Source organism: Oncorhynchus keta, chromosome 10 (genome assembly GCF_023373465.1).
Source record: "Oncorhynchus keta strain PuntledgeMale-10-30-2019 chromosome 10, Oket_V2, whole genome shotgun sequence".
In the NCBI taxonomy this organism is placed as follows: domain Eukaryota; kingdom Metazoa; phylum Chordata; class Actinopteri; order Salmoniformes; family Salmonidae; genus Oncorhynchus; species Oncorhynchus keta.
The window spans coordinates 53,149,779-53,176,726 of record NC_068430.1 but is presented as its reverse complement, the minus strand read 5'-3'; the positions used below and the strand labels follow the sequence as shown (position 1 = coordinate 53,176,726).

The 26,948-nt window shown below is 42.6% G+C and overlaps 1 protein-coding gene across 1 annotated transcript in view; it reads right to left on the bottom strand.

Annotated features, from left to right (window-relative positions):
- Positions 1-1,183: 1,183 nt before the first annotated feature.
- LOC118388950 (ral GTPase-activating protein subunit beta) overlaps positions 1,184-26,948 on the bottom strand; it is an 84,285-nt gene continuing 58,520 nt past the window's right edge. Inside the window, 12 exon segments of the mRNA XM_052527267.1 lie at positions 1,184-6,503; positions 7,305-7,453; positions 8,634-8,712; positions 8,956-9,061; positions 16,683-16,819; positions 17,918-18,040; positions 18,978-19,146; positions 21,804-21,962; positions 22,533-22,742; positions 23,707-23,859; positions 24,328-24,431; positions 24,855-25,042. Coding sequence (XP_052383227.1) covers positions 6,289-6,503; positions 7,305-7,453; positions 8,634-8,712; positions 8,956-9,061; positions 16,683-16,819; positions 17,918-18,040; positions 18,978-19,146; positions 21,804-21,962; positions 22,533-22,742; positions 23,707-23,859; positions 24,328-24,431; positions 24,855-25,042 — 1,792 coding nt within the window. The 3' untranslated portion in view covers positions 1,184-6,288.

Here is a 26,948-nt window from a genome sequence, read left to right as displayed (position 1 = left end):
GAAACAGGATACACCCTCATTGCAAAATGTCTGAATACTTATGTAAATAAGGTTTCTGTTTTGTATTTTCAATACATTTGCAAAAATGTCTAAAAACCTGTTTTCATTTTGTCATGATAGGGTAGTGTGTAGATTGATGAGGAAAAAACATAATTTAATCAATTTTAGAATAAGACTGCTCCTGAATGGCGTGGCGGTCTAAGGAACTGCCTCTCAGTGCTAGGCGTCACTACAGACCCTGGTTCGATTCCGGACTGTATCACAACCAGCTGTGATCGGAAGTCCCATAGGGCGGCGCACAATTGGCCCAGCGTCGTCCGGGTTAGGGGAAGGTTTGGCCGTCATTGTGAAAAAAACAATGTTCTTAACTGACTTGCCTAGTTAAACAAAGGTTAAATGAAAAATGTTTGAAGTAACAAACTGTTAGTCAAGGGGTCTGAATACTTTCAGAAAGCACTGTAGCCATGTTATTTTTACTCGTTTTTATTAACTGTGTATTTATTCCTCATCTCACTATTTCTAATTTGTATTTCTATCTTGAAGTGTTGTAAAAGGACCAAAAGTAAGCATTTCAATGTTGTTTACAAAGCATGACCAATACAACTTGATTCTCTGCTGCCCCCCATTGGCTCCAGTCACACAAAGATAGATTGTTGCCTAAGGGGTAACGTTTCCCCTAGGATCAGCTTTTCTCTAGCATTACTAACCTTAATCCTTAGTGGGAAAATGCAAAACTGACCCAGGATCAAGATCAGGACTCTCTCACCCTAGTTTTTGCATACGGGTTTATAATTCCTATCTTTATTTGGAATGGGAGATGAACATAAATTCCAACTGGCCTACGCTTTTATTGGACTATTCATATGAGAACATATAGCCCCATGTGACTATGTATAACAATTACTATAATTACATTTTTTATGGGCGTGACTACCACTAAGTCTGAATAGGGCAGTTCAGGTGAAACACAATTATTCGTTTTGGAAAGGTAAAAAATGTGTTTAAGCGTGGTCGGTCAACTCTCAGGCTGAGGCCACACAGAAAGGTATGAAATAACATGAGTTCATCATTGTCTGTTTTCTGCTCATCCCGTTCTGTTTATTTAAAGTTTGATCATACATAAAAAGTGATAGAAACAGACTATTCTAACTTCAACTGTGTAAGAAGAGAACCACACAGCATAAAAAGTTAATTAAAATCTTTATTCGTTACATTGTGTTACATTCAATATCCAATGTGTTTCTTATGGACACATAATAAAACGCCATAAATACAAACAAGCAGTTTTTGTGCCTTTCGTAATGGAGGGACAGACGACTGAAAAGTACTTCACGCGCTCAGTATGTACATATCTTCCAACTTTATTCAAGTTGATAACTTCAATATTTACAGAACAAATTAGACGTTTACGAAGAACGGGAAAAATCTAGTTCCGTTCCATGTGGCTCCATCGAGTTGGTAGAATTTTTGCAGAGCACAATAGCTGGCTAGAGTATCGATTAATTTGATAATTGATATTAATTGAAGCCATTTGATCAGCAATAGAGTGGACATTCCAGATTTTAAAAACTTGACACTAGGAAATTGACACCAGAATTTATGCCTTATGGGACATTTTACTAGCCTGGTCGCAGATCTGTTTGTGCTGGAAAGCACAAATTCTTATGTTGGAATTAATACAGCACAAACAGATCTGGGACTGGGCTAACATTTTACTGAATTTACATTCTTGTATTTTTTCCCCCTCTTGATCCTCATAAAAACACAGGACAAAAAGCAAATAACCTAAAAAAATGACTAATATTATTCTGGGGGAAAAACATAACTCAAATGAGCTTTTAGCTTCCCCAGATACAGTAAGTCTTTAAATTGGTCAGTCTGTAGTACGATCGAGCTTTTCCTTTAACAGTAAAGAACATGTAAATCTTTTCAAATTAAATGTAACACAATCAGTGATCTATGGAACGAAAGTGGAGGAAATCTTATTTTCAGAAGATCCAAATGTCACAGTGGATCACCACAAATATCATGCAAAAGATCTCGTTATTTTACATATAATAAAAAAAGATTTATACTGAACAAAAATCTAAACGCAACATGTAAAGTTGCAGGAATGTCAACCAGAGCTTTTACCAGAGAATTGAATGTTAATTTCTCTACCATAAGCCGCTTCCAACCTTGTTTTAGAGAATTATTACGTCCAACCGGCCTCACAACCACAGACCACGTGTAACCACACCAGACCAGGATCTGGGCTGCACAAACTCTCAGATACCATCTCAGGGAAGCTGAACTGCGTTGCGTGCTCGTTGTCCTCACCAGGGTCTTGACCCGACTTTAATTCGGCATCGTAAACGACTTCAGTGGGCAAATGCTCACCTTCGATGGCCACTGGCACGCTGGAGAAGTGTACTTTTCACAGATTAATCCCGGTTACTTTACCGGGCAGATGGCAGACAGCATATATGGCGTTGTGTGGGAGAGCGGTTTGCTGATGTCAACGTTGTGAACAGAGTGACCCCTGGCGGCGGTGGGGTCATGGTATGGGCAGGGATATGCTACAGACAATGAACACAATGCATTTTATCGATGGCAATTTGAATGCACAGAGGTACTGTGAAGAGATACTGAGGCCCATTGTTGTGCCATTCATATTTCAGAATGATGCACGGCCCCATGTCGCAAGGATCTGTACACAATCTAAAAACATTTCCAGTTCGTCCATGGCCTGCACTCACCCAACATATCACCCATTGAGCATGTTTGGGATGCACTGGATCAACGTGTATGACAGCGTGTTCCAGTTCCAACCTATATCCAGCAACTTCCATTGAAGAGTAGAACAACATTCCACAGGCCACAATCAACAGCCTGATCAAATCTAAGCAAAGGAGTTGTGTTGCACTGCATGATGCAAATGGTGGTCACACCAGATACTGACTGGTTTTCTGATCCATACCCTATTTACATAAGTATTCAGACCCTTTGCTATGAGACTCAATTGAGCTCCGGTTCATCCTGTTTCCATTGATCATCCTTGAGATGTTTCTACAATTTGATTGGAGTCCACATGTGGTAAATTCAATTGATTGACCTTGATTTGGAAAAGGCACACTCCTGTCTATATAAGGTCCTACAGTTGACAGTGCATGTCAGAGCAAAAACTAAGTCATGAGGTCGAAGGAATTGTCCGTAGAGCTCCAAGACAGGATTGTGTCGAGGCACAGATCTGGAGAAGTGTACCAAAACATTTCTGCTGCATTGAAGGTCCCCAAGAACACAGTGGCCTTCATCTTTCTTCAATGGAAGACGTTTGTTATCACCAAGACTCTTCCTAGAGCTGGCCGCACGGTCAAACTGAGCAATCGGGGGAGAAGGGCCTTGGTCAGGGAGGTGACCAATGGTCACTCTGACAGAGCTCCAGAGTTCCTCTGTGGAGATGGTAGAACCATCTCTGCAGCACTCCACCAATCAGGCCTTTACGGTGGAGTGGCCAGACGGAAGCCACTCCTCAGAAAAAGGAACATGACAGCCCGCTTGGAGTTTGCCAAAAGGTACCTAACAAGATTCTCTGGTCTGATAAAACCACGATTGCACTCTTTGGCCGGAATGAGGCCTGGCACCATCCCTACGGTGAAGCATGGTGGTGACAACATCATGCTGTGGGCTGTTTTTCAATGGCAGGGACTGGGAGACTAGTCTGGATTGAGGGAAGGATGAACGGAGCAAAGTACAGAGATCCTTGATGAAAACCTGCTCCAGAGCACTCAGGACCTCAAACTGGGGTGAACGTTCACCTTCAAACAGGACAAGAACCCTAAGCCCACAGCCAAGACAACACAGGAATGGTTTCGGGACAAGTCTCTGAATGTCCTTGAGTGGCCCAGCCAGAGCCCAGACTTGAACCCGATCTAACATCTCTGGAGAGACCTGAAAATAGCTGTGAAGCAATGCTCCCCAATCAACCTGAAAGAGCTTGAGAGGAGTTGCAGAGAAGAATGGGAGAAACTCCCCAAAAACAGGTGTGCCAAGCTTGTAGAGTCATACCCAAGAAGACTCATGGCTGCAAAAACACTTATTGCTTTGTCAATATGGGGTATTGTGTGTAGATTAATGAGGGAAAAACAATTTAATCCATTGTAGGAGAAGGCTGTAACGTAACAAAATGTGGAAAAAGTCAAGGGGTCTGAATGCACTGTATATGTGACCAACCGCTGCATATCTGTATTCACAGTCATGTGAAATCCATAGATTAGGGCCTAATGAATGTATTTAAATTAACTGATTTCCTTATATGAACTGTAACTAAGTAATATCTTATAATTGTTGCATGTTGAGTTTATATTTTTGTTCAATGTATAAAATCTGTGTCTAGGACAGATCCAGTGGCATACACAGTAGTGAACAGGGCGTCAGTTGCATCCGTCCAACCCTTAACAGAACATTGCAAAAATAACTTGATAAAACTGACGTTTCAGCCCTTAATAGCGATAAGTTATGTTGCCTCGAAGTCGAGCACAAATAAAGACACTAAAAAAGATGAGTACAACCTCTGCAGCTACACATTAGTGACTTAATGCTCTGAATTTGGTTCTAGGCTGGACATATTGGCATGGAAATATTATAGACATAAAATGGCGGTATGTAATCAGCTTCTGAAGTATCACATCTGGAATGGGATGTTATAAACACAGTGCTCGTGACAAATCATTTTTTTCAATCAACCAAGATCATATTTCCAACTGTGAATAACAAACAATCAACTGAAACTCACCTTTTATATCACCAATCAAAATGTATTTTATATGTATACATATTTTGCATTTTTATCTGACACGGGAAGAAACAAACCTATAAAGGATTTCATTTTCAAATCCATACCAAAAAAAAGTAGAATCCATCAGTGATTTTGACTTCCTGAAGTTCCCATATCGAGACGACCATCAGCTTCAGTGAATGTGAAATGCCACACGTTTTAGAGTGCACTAAAAGCCCAAAACAAGGTCAGTTTGTTAGTCTCCAAAACCCGACCCGTGGCGACACAGTGACTAGGGTCTGGTTTTAAATTCCGGAATATTTTGGGATAGAAGAACTACTGTACTTACGTCGATAAGTAAAATAAACCATATCTAGGGACTCCCAAAAAATGACGAGACAGACATGCCAGAATGTTGCAATTCAAAACCAGTTGGCAGGCAACACCTTTGGAGGGGTTTCAATTAAGGTAGTTGATGCAAACTAGCCATTTGCGAAATGCACTCATTAAAAATGACCTCTGTGATCTTCAACTTGCTAGCTACTATTTTGTATTTTATTCAAGCAGATAAAGTAGTGGCGTAGGATGTGGCGTATTTTCTCTATGCCAAAAAAGTCCATTATTGAAACCCGACCCTAGTCACAGTTGGTTGGGAGTGCATTGAGTACATTACCAAGGTCGCATTCATTAGGGAACAGTAGCAAAATGGTTTGCAATGGAAAAACATACAAGTTCCGCTAGTCTCTCCCTATTTTTTTCCCATATTTTTTCATTTTCGTGCCTAAAGAAAACAACCCAGATACCGATGAATATAAAAAGCTCAAACTACCTGAGATTTAAAGTAAAAGCAGAACTATACATTTTCGCTAACTGGTACAATTATGTATGTGGGAAGAGAGAACCAAAAGTAAAAAATGACAATTTACTGAAGTGAGATTTGAGTTTTGTCAATATTAGTTTTTGTAGTGTCGTTGTTTCGTCAATGAAAAAGTTGGATGTTTTGACCTCTCCTTTCCATTCCAGACCAACATAATAAACAAAAAAACTGTTAAATATGGGAAATGGACAGACTGATGCATTTCATAGAAAAGCAAACAGAAGAATCGGACTTGAAAAACCACAGTGAGACGGCTGTGGGAACTAGTCACAGCCACAGAGTGGAAGCCATTTTGAATTGAGCGCCGACAGCAATCACTTTGCCACATGCCGTGTCACAAGTTTATAGTCAGTTGTTTAAGCATATACCCTCTCCTCACAGCTAAAGGTGCTTCCTTTGCCCAAGCCTGACGCCTCGCAGCCAGGTGAGGTTAGTGCCACAACCAGACACCATCAAAGAGTCCTACAAGGCTTGGGTAGAACTAGAGTAAGTTGCAGATGAGCAGTGTTGCAGCGCGGGGTGGGGAGAAACTAAATTGTCGACTTGGAACGTGGCCACCAAGTGCTGATAATATAAATAACAAAGTAAAGAAGAAGAGAAACATTTTATAAATATAAAGAATCTTTGCAGTCCTTGTGGAGAGGGAGGTGAAAGTTCAAAGTTCATCGGGGGTGGGGTCACGGTCGAGGCTGCTCACGCCGACCTCCTGGAAGAGCGCGGTATAGAACTCGGGCTCCAGCTGCTTGTTGCGGTAGCGGTTCACCACCTCGGCGATCTTCTGTTTCCGACGCACGTGTGGAGGGTTGTACGAGTCACTCTCCAGCCGCTTCCGCCGGCAAGCGTTGATCACCGTCTGCCTTACCAGGAACCCTGAGACAGAGGTGGGAGGGAGGAAAAGAGTGAGAGGTGGGAGGGAGGGAGGGGCAGAGAGTGATGGGGGGGAGGGTGATGGGTGAGGGAGAGTTAGTGAGAGGGTTGAGGGAGAGAGTGAGTGAAGGGGAGGGAGAGAGTGAGTGAGGGGGGAGGGAGAGAGTGAGAGGGAAGGGAGAGAGTGAGAGGGAAGGGAGAGAGTGGGGGGAGTGGGAGGGAGAGAGTGGGAGAAAGATACACACACCGTTGATTGTGGTGCTTGCAGAGCCAGGATAGTGGGTTGGTTTCCCGGGACTACCCATATATATGCACACATGACTAAGTCGCTTTGGATAAAAGCATCTGCTAAACAGCATATATTATTACAGTCTGCCTCACCAGGAACTCAGAGCGAGAGAAAAGAGGTAATAGAAGAGAGGGAGAGAGGTGACCGATGGCTCAGCACCGACTTGGAGAGAGACGTGGTGGAGCTAGGCCTGATGCTAGGCATCTGGGATGACTCACACCCACATTTGGCATGTGTGAAGAAGAGAAGCGGGGACTGGGGTCTCTAAGATCACTGCCTGGTAGCAATCTCTCTGTCTCTGGCATAACTCTCATAATTCTTCAACAGTGATACTGTATGTCAGACATCACTGTTGAAGAGTGCAGCATCTCTTGCAGACACTGGCAATTTGTTCTCGCACGCACACACACACAGTTGTACTAGTCAAAAGTCACTGTGATAGCTCACACACACCTTTCACCCTTCCCCTACCTTTACACACACCTCCTGCCCCAAAACACCTCCTCACTCCTCACCTAGTGACCTCCTGCTGACTACCATGCCATCCACCAGGGGGACGACCATGCTGAACTTTCCCAGGGCCCCATGCAGGCGGATCCGGAACAGGCCCGTCTTCAGAGGGTGGATGAAGATCACCTGCACATCTTGACCGGACGTGTTGGGTCTGAGGAAGGGGGGGGTGAAGGAGGAAGAGGGTTGGACAGGCATAGAGAGGTAGAAATTAATTTGCCTCTCTTGCAACGGCTCTATGCACACTCAATGGACGCCACTTACACATATTACACTCCAAAACACACACTTTCACATACACTGCTACTACTCCGTTTATTATCGATCCTGATTGGCTAGTCACTTTTATACCAACATACATGTACATATCACCTCAATTTACCTCGTACCCCTTCACCATGACTCAATACCGGTAGGTACTCCGAGTATATAGTCTCGTTATTGTTATTTTATTGTGTTACTATTTCCATTTTTTGCTAAAGTGTCTTACTTTTTAACTCTGCATTGTTGGGAAAGTGCTCATAAGCAAGCGTTTCACAGTAAAGTCTACACCTGTTGTATTCGGCGCATATGACATAAAATTGATTTGAGAAATAGGGAGAGAGAGGCAGATAGGAAGACGAGGGAGAGAAGAAAGGTGGAGCAGAGCAGATATGAGACACTGTCCCCGCCGCAGAGGCGCTATATGAGCACCTCTTACCATCCTGCCTTCTGTGGTCAGCCACCATCCACATTAGCTAGGCTTTGGTTCTGTACGGCCTCTAGTTCGACACCTTGCGCATGTCTCCTGTTCTATATGCTGACCTGGCAAGGTCCCCTGACCTACACTGCCCTGTCTCTGCAACATAAACACTAGTACTCGTCTGACCCCGTTGGTCCCCCCGCCACCATGCTGAGCCCACATCACGACACCTTGCACTGACTGGTCTTGGTGGTGGTATATACTTGGCATCTACCTAGCATGTCAGAAGAGGATACGTATATTTCTAGGTGTTTTGTCCTTATCATTGTCACCCTCGCTTGCTAAAAATAAATTCAGAACTCTTTTTTTTGTTTGACTGATTGAGAATCCCTCAAATCTGCAATGTTCCATAATTGTTGTAGCAACTGCTTTCTCAGTTCAATTCTCTATCGACTCAACTCTTAAGTATGTCTCAAAAAGTTTCTAGCTGTCATATCCTTGACGATCCAATGGTCCCTCCCTTGACCTTTTTTCCCAATGAGATTTGAGAGGGAGGCGAGGAACAGAAGGAGGAGGAAGCAAGGACTTCACAGCTGGAAAAAATGTCAGACATCGTCTGTGTTGAGTAGTGATGGATGGGAGCCTGTAGTACCTTGTTGAGGTGCTACTGTTGGCCGTGGTTTCCACTCCAGTGCTTGTCTCTACCAGCAGGTCAGCCAGGGGAAAGTTCTCTACAATACAAGAATTCAACATACACTGCGGTTAAAACTTATTAGGTGCACAAAATCTATTAAGATGAACTGAAGTCAGTAATTACCAGAAATAATGACATTCTTTTATCAAATACTTCTCAATAAAATATATAAAATAGTTCTATAGAATAGACTCAACTGTATCCAATAATTTTGATAAAGAACCAAAATGGCTGCCAATAGAGGTCAGTTTCAGCGGGACGCAGGAGGAGGTTAGCCTACCGATATCATCGTAGCGCTCCACCCAGACCACCAGTACTTTGGTCTCTGGTCCCATTGGAGGGATGGTCCTGCCGGGAGGCATCTTCTTAGACTTCACCGTAGGACTCTGAGGGAAAAAAATTGCAAAACGCACACCCCTAATTAACTTTAAAAATTTGAGGGGGAAAAAAAATATCCCAAATATATTTAAGCAATAAGGGGGGTGTTATGTTCTTATGCACAACGCAATGCGGAGTGCCTGGATACAGCCCTTAGCCGTGGTATATTGGCCATATACCACAAGGTGCCTTATTGCTATTATAAATGAATTCGAATTGTAAAATTAAATGTTCTCACACACCTGTGGTATATGGTGTGATATACCACAGCTTTCAGCCAATCAGCATTCAGGGCTCGAAACACGCAGTTTATAATAACCGATCTATAACTGCGCTTTAATCAGCGATGCTTTAGGTTAGAAAGAAGCAATTAAAATCACATTTTATTGGTCACATACACATGGTTAGCAGATGTTATTGCGAGTGTAGCGAAATGCTTGTGCATGTAGTTACGACAGTGCAGCATTTTTTTTTTTTACATTTGATAAAAGTAGAAAGACTCAGAACTACAAAATGGTATATCATACACAGCATTTTTGAGGAACAATGGGAAAGTATACTTTGAAAGTTGATACACTTGTAAAGTCACTTTTGAGAAAATGACCTTTGAATGTTTTGGTACCTACAAGAGAGCTCTCCTTTGTCTACACCCATTGTTCACACCCTCTTAAGCCAGCCCCCCCATCTCTTTAAGGATTCACATGAGGTCATGTGCAAAACAGTGAGTAATGTAGTAAAAATGAAGACAGTGGTAGTAGCCTATAAAAATTCCAAGTAAACAGAAAGTGTCCAGATAAAAATATTTTATAAATATTAGATGACATTTACCCAGATACACTTGTCTAAATGGATGGGTCATCTGAAAGAAATGCTATAACCCCCAGCCAGATCCAGTGGTGGAAAAAGTACAAAATTGTCATACTTGAGTAAAAGTGAGTCATTTAAAATTCCTTAGATTAAAACAGACGGCACAATTGTATTTTTTTTTTACTATATATTTTTTTTATTGACGGATAGCCAGGAGCACAATGTACTTAAGTATCAAAAGTGAAAATATAAACCATTTCTAGTTCCTTATATTAAGCAAACCAGACGACACAATTATTTTTTATTTTTTTGATGGATAGCCAGGGGCACACTCCAACACTCAGACAAAATTTACAAGCAAAGCATTTGTGTTTAATGAGTCCGCCAGATCAGAGGCAGTAGTGATGATCAGGGATGTTCTCTTGATAAGTGTGAATTGGACCATTTTCCTGTCAAAATGCAACAAGTAGTTTTGGGAGTCAAGGAAAATGTATGGAGTAAAAAGTACATTTTTTCTTTACGAATATAGTAAATATAAATAAAGTATATAATATAGTAAATATAAAAGTATATAATAAAAGTATATAATATAGTAAATATAAATAATGTACAGATACCACAAATTACTTAAATAAAAATACTTCAAAGTACTACTTAAGTACTTTACACCACTGCCCAAATGCCTTCACACCAGAACATTTGCATATACTGTTACACGTGCACTTATCACAGTATTGCACATATGTTTATTTATTTTGCACATGTACAGTACATAAACATGCATGCGCCATGTATTTATGTGCTGGACACTTGATACGGTCACATGATATTGTTGTGGTATGTCACAAAATCATGTTACGACCACACATAAATATTAATTTTATATATATCAATATTTTGCTAAGTCTTGCTAAGTGGATGGTCTCTACTGCAGCTGTAAATGGTACAGCCAAATGGTTACTTGCATAGTAGCAATATCAGAAAGTGTCAATATATATCAAATATACAGGATGTGCAAGAACATTATCAATAATGATATCAATGATAGACGAGGTAGTTATACACACACACACACACACACACACACACACACACACACACACACACACACACACACACACACACACACACACACACACACACACACGGGGGTAAAGTGGCTGAGCAGCAGGATAAACCCCAACAATTGTAGCAGCAACGTATGCCGTGTGTGTTAGGAGAGAGTCATTTGAATAGAGGCACTGCAGATAGTGCTGATGACTGGTCCGTCGCAAGACACCCCGATCTTCTCAAAAATATAAGTTTGTCTCGCTGTGTCCAGTCTAGGTGGTGCTTGCATAGGCATGCCATCTATGGGATGTCAGAGTTGCTCAGCAGCTAAAACCTGGTCCCAACTGAGTGCGAACGCTCCTTGGCGTGAACAACACCAAGGCTCCAGAGCATCAAAGCTGTAACAACAACAAATCAAAGACATTACAACCTTGCACAACATCAATTCACCTCCCAAGTTTATATAAGAATAATAACCTCATACAATGCACTGAAAATATTTTCACCTGAAGTGCTGGTACTGCTTGATCTGTGGCAGTACAGAGTCAGCCATAGCTTTCCACCAGCACCATATTATCCTCCAGTCCAACCAGCTGTGGGATGTTGACCCCTGTCACAGTGCTGTCCTTCACAACAGCAGCAATCTCAGACAAAGTGTTCACTCTGGTCTTTCTGAATCACTGCTTGATGAGGCCGAAGCACCTGTCAGGAGCACACTTGGTGTGGCCTGTGATGAGGAAGTGAATGTCCAGATTGTGGTGGAGCTTGTGCATGGTCCACCAGGCACAATACCAGATCACAAACTTGTTCTTGTTTTGGCCACTGCAGTTATCACAATTCAGGTCCACATGAGTTTTTTCATCTCTGTAGTTAGTGAAGAAATGGTGCATGTAGTTGATGACTGCGCTGCAGTCTTTGCTTGCCTGGGCCAGCTCTCTTTTTGATGACTGGCTGGCGGATTAGTCAGGCCGGTTCTACTGATTGATGCTGAAAGACAAATTCCAGATACAAATATTTTAGCATAATTATACAATAGATGCGAAATGGCATTCTGCGATAACATCACTACACACAGTTCATACAGGTAATGTTAGCTACTGTAGCTAGCCTGCCATCTAACGTCAGCTGGCTAGCTAACAGCAAGCTTTAACTGGCAATACAAACCGATTGTCATAGTTAGCTAAAGTTAACCAATAGGTTCAATGTTAGATAGTTAGCTAGCTAACATTAGGCCATAACTAGCAATGCGAAATGGCATTCTGAGAAATCACTAACGTTACACACACCTCATACACATAAGCTAATGTTAGATAGCAATCCAGCCACCTAACCTCTGCTAACATTAGCTAGCTAACAACAAGCGGGGGTCTTCAAAATCAAATCAAATTTTGTTGGCCACATGCAGATGTTAATGCGAGTGTAGCGAAATGCTTGTGCTTCTAGCTCCGACTATGCAGTAAAATCTAACAAGTAATCTAACAAATACACACAAACAACTACCTTATACAAACAAATTGACGCAAATATAACAGGGATGAATAAGAATATGTACATATAAATATATGGATGAGCGATGGCGTTAGCAAGCAAAAAAATTAACTATAATACCAATCCATAGAGTAACGTTACAAGCAATACAAACGGATTGCAAGCCAAAGTTAACTAACATTGAACCTAACGTTGTTTGGTTAACAAGCCAGCCATCGAACTCCAGCTGGCTAGCTAACAGCAAGCTTTAGCTTGCAATGAAAACAACTTTCTGAAAAAATTAGAAATGTATAATCTCTGAAGCTATAGCTAGATTCTTACCTGTATACATGGATGAAAGGTTCAAGGCAGACTGTAACCCCTTTTAAAAGACACCCGGTGTTGTTCCCGTTTAGTTTGCACAGCTGGTTTGGCCCATTGTGTTCCGCTGATTTCAAAATATGTTATTTTCAGAGAGAGTCAGCATTGCATGGCACGATCATCATCCATAAATTAGTCCATCACAACTTTTTCCCACTGTTTTTCCTTTGTTGATAGCGCCTGATAAATTCAGGGCAGAAATGTTATTGAGAGCAGTAGCAAAATATTTGCAGTTCTCCACAGCGAAAGTTTATTTAAAAAAAAACTGCAGTAGAAAGGAGTATCTAATCATTACGAGCAGATCATTTTATCGACACAAGATGCAACACCGCAGACCAATCCAAACTCACCTCTCTGCATGTCCAGTCCACTCATTATCTCAGCCAATCAAGGCTAGCTGGAAGGTTGCAGTCTTTCTCTGTGGCTAAACCAACTAGGCTTGTAATTTAACAATTGTATTCGTATTTACAGATGACATACGTTTGATATTAAGTCACATGAAAGTTCACATGTTCGAGAAGGCATTTCTGCCAAAAAACGCATTTTCATAAAAATAAAAAAAGTATGTTCAAAAGGCTCTCCAGTGAAGTTGTGACTTGCGACATACGCCTAGTTCCCTGAATCGGGTCACATATACATATAAATATATGGATGAACAATGACTAAGCGGCATAGGCAAGATGCAATAGATGGTATAAAATAAAGTATATACACATATGAGATGAGCCATGCAGGATATGTAAACATTATTAAAGTGGCATTAATAAAGTGACTAGTGATCCATTTATTAAAGTGGCCAATGATTTCAAGTCGATGTAAGCAGCAGCCTCTCTGTGTTAGTGATGGCTGTTTAACAGTCTGACGGCCTTGAGACTGAAAAACAGATTCTGTCTCTCGGTCCCATCTTTGATGCACCTGTATTGACCTCACCTTCTGGATGGTAAGCGGGGTGAACAGGCAGTGGCTCGGGTGGTTGTTGTCCTTGATGATCTTTTTGACCTTCCTGTGAAGGCTGTTGGTGTCCTGGAGGGCAGGTAGTTTGCCCCCGGTGATGTGTTGTGCAGACCGCACCACTCTCTGTAGAGCCTTGCGGTTGTGGGCGGTGCAGTTGCCGTACCAGGCGGTGATGCAGCCCGACAGGATGCTCTCAATTGTGCATCTGTAAAAGTTTGTGAGGGTTTCAGGTGACAAGACATGTCTTCAGCCTCCTGAGGTTGAAGAGGCGCTGTTTTGCCTTCTTCACCACACTGTCTGTGTCGGTGGACCATTTCAGTTTGTCCGTGATATGTATGCCGAGGAACTTAAAATGTTCCACCTTCTCCACTGCTGTCCCGTCGATGTGGATAGGGGGTTGCTCCCTCTGCTGTTTCCTTAAGTACACGATCATCTCCTTTGTTTTGTTGACGTTGAGTGAGGTTGTTTTGCTGACACCACACTCCGACTGCCCTCACCTCCTCCCTGTAGGCGGTCTCGTCGTTGTTGGTAATCAAGCCTACTACTGTTGTGTCGACTGCAAACTTGATTGAGTTGGAGGCATGCATGGCCACGGAATCATGGGTGAACAGGGAGTACAGGAGGGGAATGAGCATGCACCCTTGTGGGGCCCCAGTGTTGAGGATCAGTGGGGTGGAGATGGTGTTTCCTACCTTCACCACCTGGGGGCGGCCTGCCAGGAAGTCCAGGACCCAATTGCACAGGGCGGGGTTGAGACCCAGGACCTCTAGCGTAATGATGAGTTTGAAGGGTACTATGGTGTTGAATGCTGAGCTATAGTCAACAGCACTCTTACATAGGTGTTCCTCTTGTCCAGATGGGATAGGGCAGTGTGCAGTGTTATGGCGATTGCATTGTCTGTGAACCTATTGGGGTGGTAAGCAAATTGAAGTGGGTCTAGGGTGATAGGTAAGGTGGAGGTGATATGATCCTTGACTAGTCTCTCAAAGCACTTCATGATACCAGAAGTGAGTGCTACGGGGCGATAGTCATTTAGTTTAATTACCTTTGCCTTCTTGGGTACAGGAACAATGGTGGCCATCTTGACGCATGTGGGGACAGCAGACTGGGATAGGGAGAGATTGAATATGTCCGTAAACACACCAGCCAGCTGGTCTGAGCTTGCTCTGTGGACGTGGCTAGGGATGCCGTCTGGGCCGGCAGCCTTGCGAGAGTTAACATGTTTAAATCTCTTACTCACGTCAATCATGGAGAAGGAGAGCCCACAGTCCTTGGTAGCAGGCTGTGTCGGTGGCACTGTATTATCCTCAAAGTGGGCAAATTTAGTTTGTCTGGAAGCAAGACGTCGTTGTCCGTGATGTGGCTGTTTTTTTGTTGTTGTCTGTGATTGTCTGTAGACCCTGCCACATACATCTTGTGTCTGAGTCGTTGAATTGTGATTCCACCTTGTCCCTGTACTGGCATTTCACTGGTTTGATTTCCTTGCGGAGGGAATAACTACACTGTTTGTATTCGGCCATAATCCCAGTTACCTTTCCATGGTTAAATGTGGTGGTTCGCGCGGTCACTTTTGCGCAAATGCCGCCATCTATCCACGGTTTCTGGTTAGGGTAGGTTTTAATAGTCATAGTGGGTACATCTCCTATGCACTTCTTTATAAACTAATTTACCGAATCAGTGTACAAGTCAATATTATTCTGAGTCTACCCGGAACATGTCCCAGTCCGCGTGATCAAAACAATCTTGAAGCGTGGATCCGATTGGTCAGACCAGCGTTGAATAGTTCTTAACACGGGTACATCCTGTTTGAGTTTCTGCCTATAGGAGGGGAGGAGAAAAATGGAGTCGTGGTCAGATTTGCCAAAAGGAGGGCGGGAGATGGCCTTGGATGATTCGCAAAAGTTAGAGTAGCAGTGGAGTTTTGCCAGCACGAGTACTACAGTCAATATGCTGATAGAATTTAGGTAGCCTTGTTCTCAAATTTGCTTTGTTAAAATCCCCAGCTACAATAAATGCAGCCTCAGGATATATGGTTTCCAGTTTGCATAAAGTCCAGTGAAGTTCCTTGAGGGCCATCGTGGTATTGGTTGAGGGGGGTTATACACGGCTGTGACAATAACTGAGAAGAATTCTCTTGGGAGATAATACGGTCGCATTTGATTGAGGAATTCTAGGTCAGGTGAACAAAAGGACTTGAGTTCCTTTATGTTGTTACAATTACACCATGAGACGTTAATCATGAAACATACACCCCCCCCCCTCCTTCTTCCTGGAGAGATGTTTATTCCTGTCGGTGCGACGTACAAAGAATCCATGTGGCTGTATCAAATCTGACAGCATATCCCGAGAGAGCCATGTTTCAATGAAACAGAGCATGTTTGTTGTTTACCATTCCTGCGAACTCATTTACATTTACATTTAAGTCATTTAGCAGACGCTCTTATCCAGAGCGACTTACAAATTGGTGCATTCACCTTATGACATCCAGTGGAACAGCCACTTTACAATAGTGCATCTAAATCTCATGGCTTGGTTTTTGCTCTGACATGCATAGTCAACTGTGGGACTTATATAGACAGGTGTTTGCCATTCCAAATCATGTCCAACCAATTGAATTTACCACAGGTGGATGCCAATCAAGTTGTAGAAACATCTCAAGGATGATCAATGGAAACAAAATGCACCTCAGCTCAATTTTGAGTCTCATAGCAAAGGTTCTGAATACTTACGTAAATAAGGTAAAAAATAATCAGTTTTTGCTTTTTAATTATGGGGTATTGTGTGTAGATTGATGAGGGAAAAAATGCATTTATTCCATTTAAGAATAAGGCTAACGTAACAAAATGTGTAAAAAGTCAAGGGCTCCGAATACACTGCATGTAGACACTGGTATGGTTGGAGATCATGATAATAATGTAAAAGAAAATGAACAAGTAAGTGTCCCTTATAATGGTTTGTAGTGCGTCTTACCCTCTGTGCGGGTGCCACGTTGTCAGAGTGGTTGGGGAAGAGCTCCAGTGTGAGGTTGGACTGTTTCAGCAGGTTGGGTAGCAGTTCCATCTGAGAGTCAGAATCCACTGTGGGGAAACTGCTTTCCGATGACTCAGCTATAGGAACAAAACAAGTGAGAAAACAGTCTGCGCCCCAAACGGCACCCTATTCCCTAGATAGTGCACTACTTTTAACCAGGGTTTTGGTCAAAAGTAGTGCACTATATAGGCAATAGGGTGACATTTGAGATACACACACATAGATGAACCCACGCAACTTCATCAGTCACGGCATAATGTGGCTAAATGTTTTACAACAGAAAAAAAGATGAGTCCATTTTCTTCTGTTTAGTGCCTAATGAATACACCCCTGCTCAATGACTTACTAATACAATTATAAAGCTCTAAAAGAACAATTTTTGATCAAATTAGAGAAAATCAAATTAATTTCAACTTATGTAAAATTCTCCCCACAAAAATAACACTCAAAACATGGGGGATTAAACAGTCAGCCCTGTGCAGACTCTGCAATGAAGAAACAGAATCAATAGATCATCTCTTTTGGTACTGTCCTTCAGTAGCTCGCTTTGGGAGTCAGGTCCAGAGTGGCTGTTGAGTCATAATGTCTGTGTTCAGATGGACCTACAAACAGTACTGTTAGGAGATCTGAAAAACCACAATCAATCAATGTGAAATATGATTATATTCATCGGTAAATTATTTATTTTTAGGGCAAACTCAATAGAAATAGTACAAATGAAGAGGTTCAAGACCCTCGTAAGACACCACAGTAATATAGAAGGATGTATTGCAAAAGGAAATAGTGAAATGGCAATACTGGGAAAGATGGGTTAGTCTGTGGACATCTGAGGGACGGAATTAAGATTAGAGGGATTGGTTGATTTGGCGATGCACTTGGGAGTTCAGTAGAAATAGAAGGCTTCATGTGTATATATATTGAATTGGAATGTTTTCCACCAGGTCCTCCAACCAGGGGATGGGGTGGTAGGAGTAAAAAAGAAAAAGAAAAAAGGGGATAAGAAATGATGCATGTTATTTTATAGACTAATCTGTCTGCTAGTTTCATAGCTGATCTCCCCCCCAAACAACAAAATCCAGATGAAGAGTGGAGGAGAGAAAATAAGATGTGATGATGGATGAGGAGTACAGGAGGGAAAGTAATAGAGGAAGATGGGAGAAAGGGATGAGGCCCACCGGAGGAGTCTGTGAGCGAGGGAACGACAAAGGCGATCTCGGTCAGGGCGTCGGCGTAGTACAGCACCCGCTTCTCTCCATTGAACACGCCCCCGCCCGTGTCTCCCAGGGTGATAGTATCATCTGTGGGGACAGAAAGGAACTCCCTTACTACTAGGTTTGGGCATTTAAAATTTTTATCACTATTCAAATAATCTCATTACATTTTTCCGGATATCCTGACAGTCGAAATACACGTGTGCGAAAAAGAAATATTGTTTGCTGCGCGACATGGTAGAGAGGGTGCTGCTCAGCTTGAGCAGCAGGGCGCCATACTTGCGCTAGTTAGGCAAACTGGTTGCGGCCATAACATCTGGTTGTGCCCGTCTTGACTGCATCAAGAATGTCATGAAGCTGGTTGAGAGAATGCCAAGAGTGTGCAAAGCTGTCATCAAGGCAAAGGGTGGCGACTTTGAAGAATCCCAAATATAAAATAGAATTTAGATTTGTTTACCACTTTTTTGATTATTACATGGATTCCATATGTGTTATTTCATAGTTTTGATGTCTTCACTATTATTCTACAATGTAGGGAAAGTGTCCAAACATTTGACCGGTACTGTATAAGGAGCCTGGAGGTGGAACCTAAACAAGTATTTATGCTCTAAGGCAGGAAATGCGTCAGAATAGGGGTGGCATTACTGCCTTACTTCATTCAATTAGCAACAAAATCCATAGTTTGCAAGCGACTGTTTACTGGAAGATGTGCAGCGCCATTTTGAGTACTGCAAGCTTGCCCCATAACAACTCGAGTTCCAGGCAAGGAGCTCCAGTCCTTTGCCATTTGAGTGAAAACTAGCATGATGCACATTGACGAGTTTGATTTTGATTTGTTTAACACTTTTTCAGTTACTACATGATTCCGTATGTGTTATTTCATAGTTTTGATGTCTCACTATTATATATATATATATTTTTGAAAATAGTAAATATAAAGAAAAACCCTTGAATGAGTAAGTGTCCAAACCTTTGACTGGTACTGTATATTCTCAGGTTGGCATGATAACGCTCCCTCCCTCACCTGGTTGGATGCTGTCTCCATTGTTGTTGTGGTTGTTGATGGACCAGCTAGTGTAGACGCTGCCTGTCCAGCCCGGGTGCTGCCCCACCTCCACGGGCCAGCCCAGCGACATCAGGAACTCCAGAAAGTGATGCTGCACGTTGGCGCTCGACTCCACATTTCTCAGGATCTGGCATTGGACCATAGAGTTAGTTAGAGGCCTCATCATGGATATAACCCATTTTTGCATGGACATTGCCATTGAGAGAATCAACAGGGCAGATTTTCCTATGGGTTGGGAGTGATCAGCCAATGATTAGAGCATTGTCTTATACAAATTGGTTGCTATGGTTTGTAAATGTGACCCGTTTCAGGAAACTAGGTGTAGGTCGCAAGTCACGACTTCACATGAGCGCCATTTGAAGGTTTCATTTTTTTTAAATCAAAATGCGTTTTTTTGGCAGAAATGCCTCTTAAACATGTGAACGTTCATGTCCCTTATCCTCTTAAGACTCTAGGGGCAGTATTGCATTTTTGGATAAAAAGACGTGCCCGTTTTAAGCGTGATATTTTGTCACGAAAAGATGCTCGACTATGCATGGAATTGATAGCTTTGGAAAGAAAACACTGACGTTTCCAGAACTGCAAAGATTTTCACTGTGAGTGCCCTAGAACACAAGCTTTAGGCAAAACCAAGATGTTACTGCAACCAGGAAATGAACAGGATATCTGCTATGTAACTGAGAGTCTCCTCATTGAAACATCTGAAGTTCTTCAAAGGTAAATTATTTTATTTGATTGCTTTGCTGGTTTTTGTGAATATGTTGCGTGCAACACTCTTACACAAATTATTGATTTTCTATGGTTCAAAAGCATATTTTGAAAATCTGAGATGACAGTGTTGTTAAGAAAAGGCTAAGCTTGAGAACAGGCATATTTATTTCATTTGCGATTTTCAGAAATCATTAACGTTGCGTTATGGTAATGAGCTTGAGCAGTAGTCACGATCCCGGATGAGGGGTTCTATGAGGTTAATAACAAAATTGTATGCTGTAAATATGAAAACAACTTAAATTACGAGCCTTGCTGGTAAACCACAGAAAATGTCACCAACCTTCCCATTAGCCATGATTGGCTGAGATAATGAGTGGGCTGGACATGCTGAGAGAGGAGTCTATTTGAGCTCAGTCTGTGTTGGTAATCCTGTCAAATGTGGATTTAAAAAAAAAATGTAGCTGTTGCTCTCCACTTTCTGGAGGATCGAGTTTTGGAATTAGAGTATGATAGCTAAAGAAAACACATGTTTCGGGATTACGTCTTCAAACAAAGGGCATTTTTGGCATGGATTCGTGACCATCATGCGTGATGATGTAAGATAGTCTAGCTAGCTACATTTTCTGATATAACACGTTTCTAATTTTTACAAAGTATTTTGTTTAATATGCTTATGTTGTTATTATTCACTGTTGTTTAACTAGCTAACGTTAGCTTGCCGGCTCGCGATGTGTGATATTCCACGTTGTTTACCTAGCTAGGTTAATTGTTTACCTAGCTACATGTCTTGAGCTAACGTGTACTGTTAGCTAGGGTTAGCTGGCTGGCTCCCTAGCTAACTTTAAGCGGCTGGCTCGTTAGCTAACGTGATGTAATGTGTGTGATCTTACATGTTGTTTACCTAGCTTGGTTAATATTTTACCTAGGTAGCTAGCTAGCTACATGTCTTAAGCTAAAGTGTACAACACCCGTTGAATACAGCCGGTGTCAGTAAAGTTGGCAGAAAAGCATAATGAAATTGTTGCCAACAGAGCTGGTTAGGCTGTTTTCATGTTATCCAGAGGTAAACAAATCATCGGCCAGAGCTTCAAGTGTGCGCTCTGAGCGCTTCGAAGAACAAAGCGAGATGGGTGGGGCAAAAGCTTAAGAGGGTGTGAATGATACTGAATGGGTGGAGACAAAGAAGAGCTCTCTCACCAAAACACTAAAATACAATTTTCTCAAAAGTGAGTTTACAAGTTTAGAAACTTTCAAAGCAGGATCACTTTCCCATTGTTCCTAAAATACAGTGTATGATATACCATTTTGTAGTTCTGAGTTTCGGCTTTTATCCAATGTAAAAAACAGAAATTCTAATTTTGCTACAAAAGACAGAATCCAGGTTGTGAGTCACAAATGGCTTGAAACTATATCACCGCCATCTAGTGGCCATAATGAATGAATTACAAGATTTTTGTTCAGGACTATTAGCACAAATATTAGCTTTACAACTTCTTTCAAACAAAAAAAGAATAAGAAAATGTACTACTTTAAAATGGAGATAAAACTCATGGCACGGCCTGTGCTCTCACAGAAGCCATAATGGGGCAGGTACAAAGATGAGTCCTCTAACTAATTCTATGCATGGGACACAGGGACAGACAGTCCATTAACAGAGACGTGAACATTAAATATTTCATTGTCTGTAAATGGTTTTAGATTGTAAAAGTTTTTGGTCAAAATTGCAGTTGTATTTAGCTAGTTTTATGAACAAATAGGTTCGAAATGAGAGAGGGAGTCTGCAGATCCACCAATAGACCAGACTCTGGCAACTGTTTTTTTCTTCAACCATTTTAGAATAGTTTAGCGTGACCGTCTAGAAGGATTTTCAGAGAAAGTAGACTAATATCAGGGCATGAAAATAGTTCAATCGAGGCTTTTGCACTGGTCCGTAACTCTTGGGCCGTGTTCATAAGGGCACACGGTAGCAAAAAGTTAAAACGTTTTAACAATGGAAAACCAGTTTGACCTTTTTCCTTCTGTTCGTTCCTACTGAACACAACCCTGTTGACACCCTCCTCTTTAACCTCTCACCTCCTGGCTGCTCTTCTGGCCGGCCTTCATGTAGAAGAGGAAGACTGTGTCGCAGGGCCGGCAGGGCAGCAGGTCCAGGTAGCTCATGTCGTCAAAGAAGCCCGGCAACCCAGAGTCCAGTGCAATCAGGTGTGGAGGTAGGCGACTGTTGCCGGGCTCCTGGAAGTCAGGAAACATCAAGTTAAATGTCATTGGCTGGTTCATCAAGCTATACAATAGGCTTTTCTTGGCTGCTTAATATTGCTGCTGTAACATTGCTGCCACCAGATATGTGTACCATTTTTGGCTAGCCCTCCACCTGTTTGGTGATAATCTGTAATTAATTTAGAAGTTTTTACAGAGGATGTTTCAGTTACGCAAATGTTCATCTAACTAAGGTGTTTTGTGCAGTATTGCGCGACGTGTTGTATTATGTAAACAGTTGGCGCTCCTAAGCAGGTCTGTCACACTGTCTATGCTATTGGATAGAGAGCAATCACCGCAGCTGTTCACCCCATGCTAGTGGGCAGATGGACATCGTCAAATCAAAACCCAACCTTCGTTTACCTGTTGTGGAGCATGGACTTTCCAAAATTAGTTTTAGATGAGACTGACTTTATGACCAGAATGATCCTATTTACACATTGCAATCAATTTTGCCACTAGAATAACTGTTTGACTCATATCGATGCCACATAGGCTGTTTTCAAACCTCTCCTGTCCCCCTCCTCCCATCGCTTTCCCCAGTACCTTGAGTGCCTCCAGTGACAGGAAGCCAAAGTGCGACAGGAAGAGGCGGGCCGTCTGGAACTCCTGCGAGGGAGTCGGGGGCTTGCAGTCCGTCAGCACGTCTGGGAAGCTCTTGCTGCTCCAGCGCTCCTCGCTCCCGTGCTCCAGCATCGTCTCGTACTCGATCTGCTTGGCCATCACACCTCGCAGCTTGTCGTGCTGCATCTCCAGCTGAGAGTGAGGAATGGATGATGGTATCGCCCCTTGACACTTATCCAAGGTCAGTTTGACATTTTTCACCCTCTAAAAATGATTATGATTAGAAGTGGCTGGTCCTAGATCTGTGCCAAAGGTCAATGGGAGAGGATCCTATGGCTGTTGCTCATTCTGATCTTCATCTTATAGTAGTAAGGACAAATAGTAGTCATTATTGTAGATACCCCCCAAAAAGAGTGCCGTGTCATTGCATACATCCACCGAAATGCACCCATACACAGAAAATCCCCTCCTCAAAGCACCTCACAAAACATCAAACACCCACAACCACTCACCTGACATGAATGAACCATCAACGCAGACAAACCTTCTAATAACACCCAATAAACTCACAAAATCAATACAGTACGCACCCAATCCCAACACCTTTTCACTCCCAAGGTCATAGTCAAACTGGAAAATACCGAGGAGTAACCAATATCAGCTGGCTCTGATAAAGAGCAAAAGGTTTGGTGGTATGTGATGTTAGTGAATCATGTCACGTTTTGTGTGTGAGGACAACTCGTGTCCGGATCACTGTACATCAGTGTAGTAGCTATGTGTCATGAAGTGTTTGGCTTGTCAGTTGAGAATATTTTTTTTTCTTCTTTCAGGCAGACACTTGTTCATTGAAGTAGACAAGTTCACAGAGAATGATAGCCTACATTTTGTTGAACATTAAATGAGCTAGTTGTCCTAGTTGTGCAAAGTGGATTCAGGTGTCCCATCACTCCTATGGGGCCAAAGCAGTGCTGATCAGTTTTGACTAAATAATAAATAACAGGGGGGACGTTGAATCTAGATACGCACTCCTATTTTGAGTCACTTTGTAAATACAGGAAATGGCTGATGCAAACACCACCTCCACGCTACAATACAATTCTCATTAGGGCAATGGAGACATTATTCTAATAAGGATGGACAAACAATGCCAGCCTACCTCCTTATCTACGATATCGTGTAGGTCCGGAATGCTCAGGTCTGCTTTCACAAATGGAATTTTATCCACTTCTTCTGGGAAGGGTCTGTGTTTGACGTTCAACCGGATCCCCACATCATTTTTGGGAGTGGGCCGACTCTCTGGGATAAACACCTGCTACAGAGAGGAGCGAGAGAGACAGAGAAGGGGGGGATACTTCTGATGAGATACAGACCCCTGGGAAAGGAACTGGGAAAACTCAGCATGAAACATGGACTGCCATGTGATCATTTAGCATTGTTAAAGATCTACGATAAGAATCTGATGAATATCAATTCCCTGATGCAGACATTTTTCCCCAAATAGATCTGGAACCAGCAATCATAGTTAACATTGAATGAGATTAGAGATCATTTGTTCATTACAGCAATGTGAAAACCTGGTTCCTAACAATGGAGTTGCTAGTTAATAAGACATCAATGTGAACCTTGACTCTAATAGAAATGTGCTAAAACATACTAACATAATTGATATAAAGGGTTAACTGCGGTGTGTGTTACCTTGTGACTGGCGAGTAATAGAAATGTACGGAAACGTATCAAGATAACAAATCTAAAGGGTTAACTAAAGTGTGCGTGTTACCTTCTGGCTGGCACGGGCCCCCCTGGGTTGGTGGAAGAGCTGCATGGTCCAGGCGTGTCTCCCAGACATCCCCCTTATCAACATGGTCACGGATGGACAGGGATCTGCTGACACACACACACACACACACACACACACACACACACACACACACACACACACACACACACACACACACACACACACACACACACACACACACACACACACACACACACACACACACACACACACACACACACACACACACACACACAGCAACCAGGTCAACAAGGTTGTGTTCATTAGGCACAAAACAGAAGACATTGGACATGTCCAATGAGAAACTCCAATTTTCGTTCTATAGTGCAAAACCTCTTTTAAACGTTTAAAATGTTAATAAACATGAGGATGATGGAAAACATGTGGTTGATGACTGATAACATGCGGATGACGACTGTCAAAATGGTTCTGGGATAACACGTGAAGGGTTGCCAATAATATGTCAAATATATTTGTTGAAGTGGATTTGGGATAACATAACTGACTCTGTTCGTTGCCCAGCGGCTGCTCCAGCATGGCCAGGATGACAGAGTTGTCTAGGACAAAGTAGCGGAAGTTCTTGCGGCTGGTAGAGGTCAGCCTGGAGTACTTTATCAGGGTGTCCTCGTTCAGCAGGCTGCAAGGGGAGGCGGGGCCACTGGGCGACGGGAACGCCCCCAGGACCTGCATTATGCTGACAGGGACAGAGATGCTGTGCATTCAAAATATATACGAGGCAGGAATCGCCGCTATAAAACATTCCAAAAGCAGAATTGTATGAGTATGAATAAAAATAGCAACCCTGAACGAAGGGGATAAGAATACAGGTTTGGTCAAATAAAAAAATATGAATGGTTGAAAAGAACTTAAAAGCTACAGTATGCATTTGGTACATACATTTTTTTTAAACGTTTAAATTAATAATATATAGCCATAGATTCTTGAAAAAATATAACTTATAATTGCCTCATGAGCTTAGTTCAACTGTCTTACCCAAACAGAACCCAAAATACACTGCTCAAAAAAATAAAGGGAACACTTAAACAACACAATGTAACTCCAAGTCAATTACACTTCTGTGAAATCAAACTGTCCATTTAAGAAGCAACACTGACAATACATTTCACATGCTGTTGTGCAAATGGAATAGACAACAGGTGGAAATTATAGGCAATTAGGACTCCCAATAAAGGAGTGGTTCTGCAGGTGGTGACCACAGACCACTTCTCAGTTCCTATGCTTCCTGGCTGATGTTTTTATCACTTCTGAATGCTGGCAGTGCTTTCACTCTAGTGGTAGCATGAGACGGAGTCTACAACGCACACAAGTGGCTCAGGTAGTACAGCTCATCCAGGATGGCACATCAATGCGAGCTGTGGCAAGAAGGTTTGCTGTGTCTGTCAGCGTAGTGTCCAGAGCATGGAGGCGCTACCAGGAGACAGGCCAGTACATCAGGAGACGTGGAGGAGGCCGTAGGAGGGCAACAACCCAGCAGCAGGACCGCTACCTCCACCTTTGTGCAAGGAGGAGCACTGCCAGAGCCCTGCAAAATTACCTCCAGAAGGCCACAAATATGCACGTGTCTGCTCAAACAGTCAGAAACAGACTCCATGAGGGTGGTATGAGGGCCCGACGTCCACAGGTGGGGATTGTACTTTACAGCCCAAGACCGTGCAGGACGTTTGGCATTTGCCAGAGAACACCAAGATTGGCAAATTCGCCACTGGAGCCCTGTACTCTTCACAGATGAAAGCAGGTTCACACTGAGCACATGTGACAGAGTCTGGAGACGCTGTGGAGAACGTTCTGCTGCCTGCAACATCCTCCAGCATGACCGGTTTGGGGGTGGGTCAGTCATGGGGCCGCACAGCCCTCAATGTGCTCGCCAGAGGTAGCCTGACTGCCATTAGGTACAGAGATGAGATCCTCAGACCCCTTGTGAGACCATATGCTGGTGCGGTTGGCCCTGGGTTCCTCCTAATGCAAGACAATGCTAGACCTCATGTGGCTGGAGAGTGTCAGCAGTTCCTGCAAGAGGAAGGCGTTGATGCTATGGACTGGCCCGCCCGTTCCCAAGACCTGAATCCAATTGAGCACATCTGGGACATCATGTCTCGCTCCATCCACCACAGACTGTCCAGGAGTTGGCAGATGCTTTAGTCCAGGTCTGGGAGGAGATCCCTCAGGAGACCATCCGCCACCTCATCAGGAGCATGCCCAGGCGTTGTAGGGAGGTCATACAGGCACGTGGAGGCGACACACACTACTGAGCCTCATTTAGACTTGTTTTAAGGACATTACATCAAAGTTGGATCAGCCTGTAGTGTGTGGTTTTCCACTTTAATTTTGAGTGTGACTCCAAATCCAGACCTCCATGGGTTGATAAATTTGATTTCCATTGATAATTTGTGTGATTTTGTCGTGAGCACATTCAACTATGTAAAGAAAAAAGTATTTAATAAGAATATTTATTATTATTATTATTATTAATATTTCATTCATTCAGATCTAGGATGTGTTATTTTAGTGTTCCCTTTATTTTTTTTGAGCAGTGTATATGCTTGTTCTAATTCATTGTTTGCAAAGAGTGTAATTGTAAA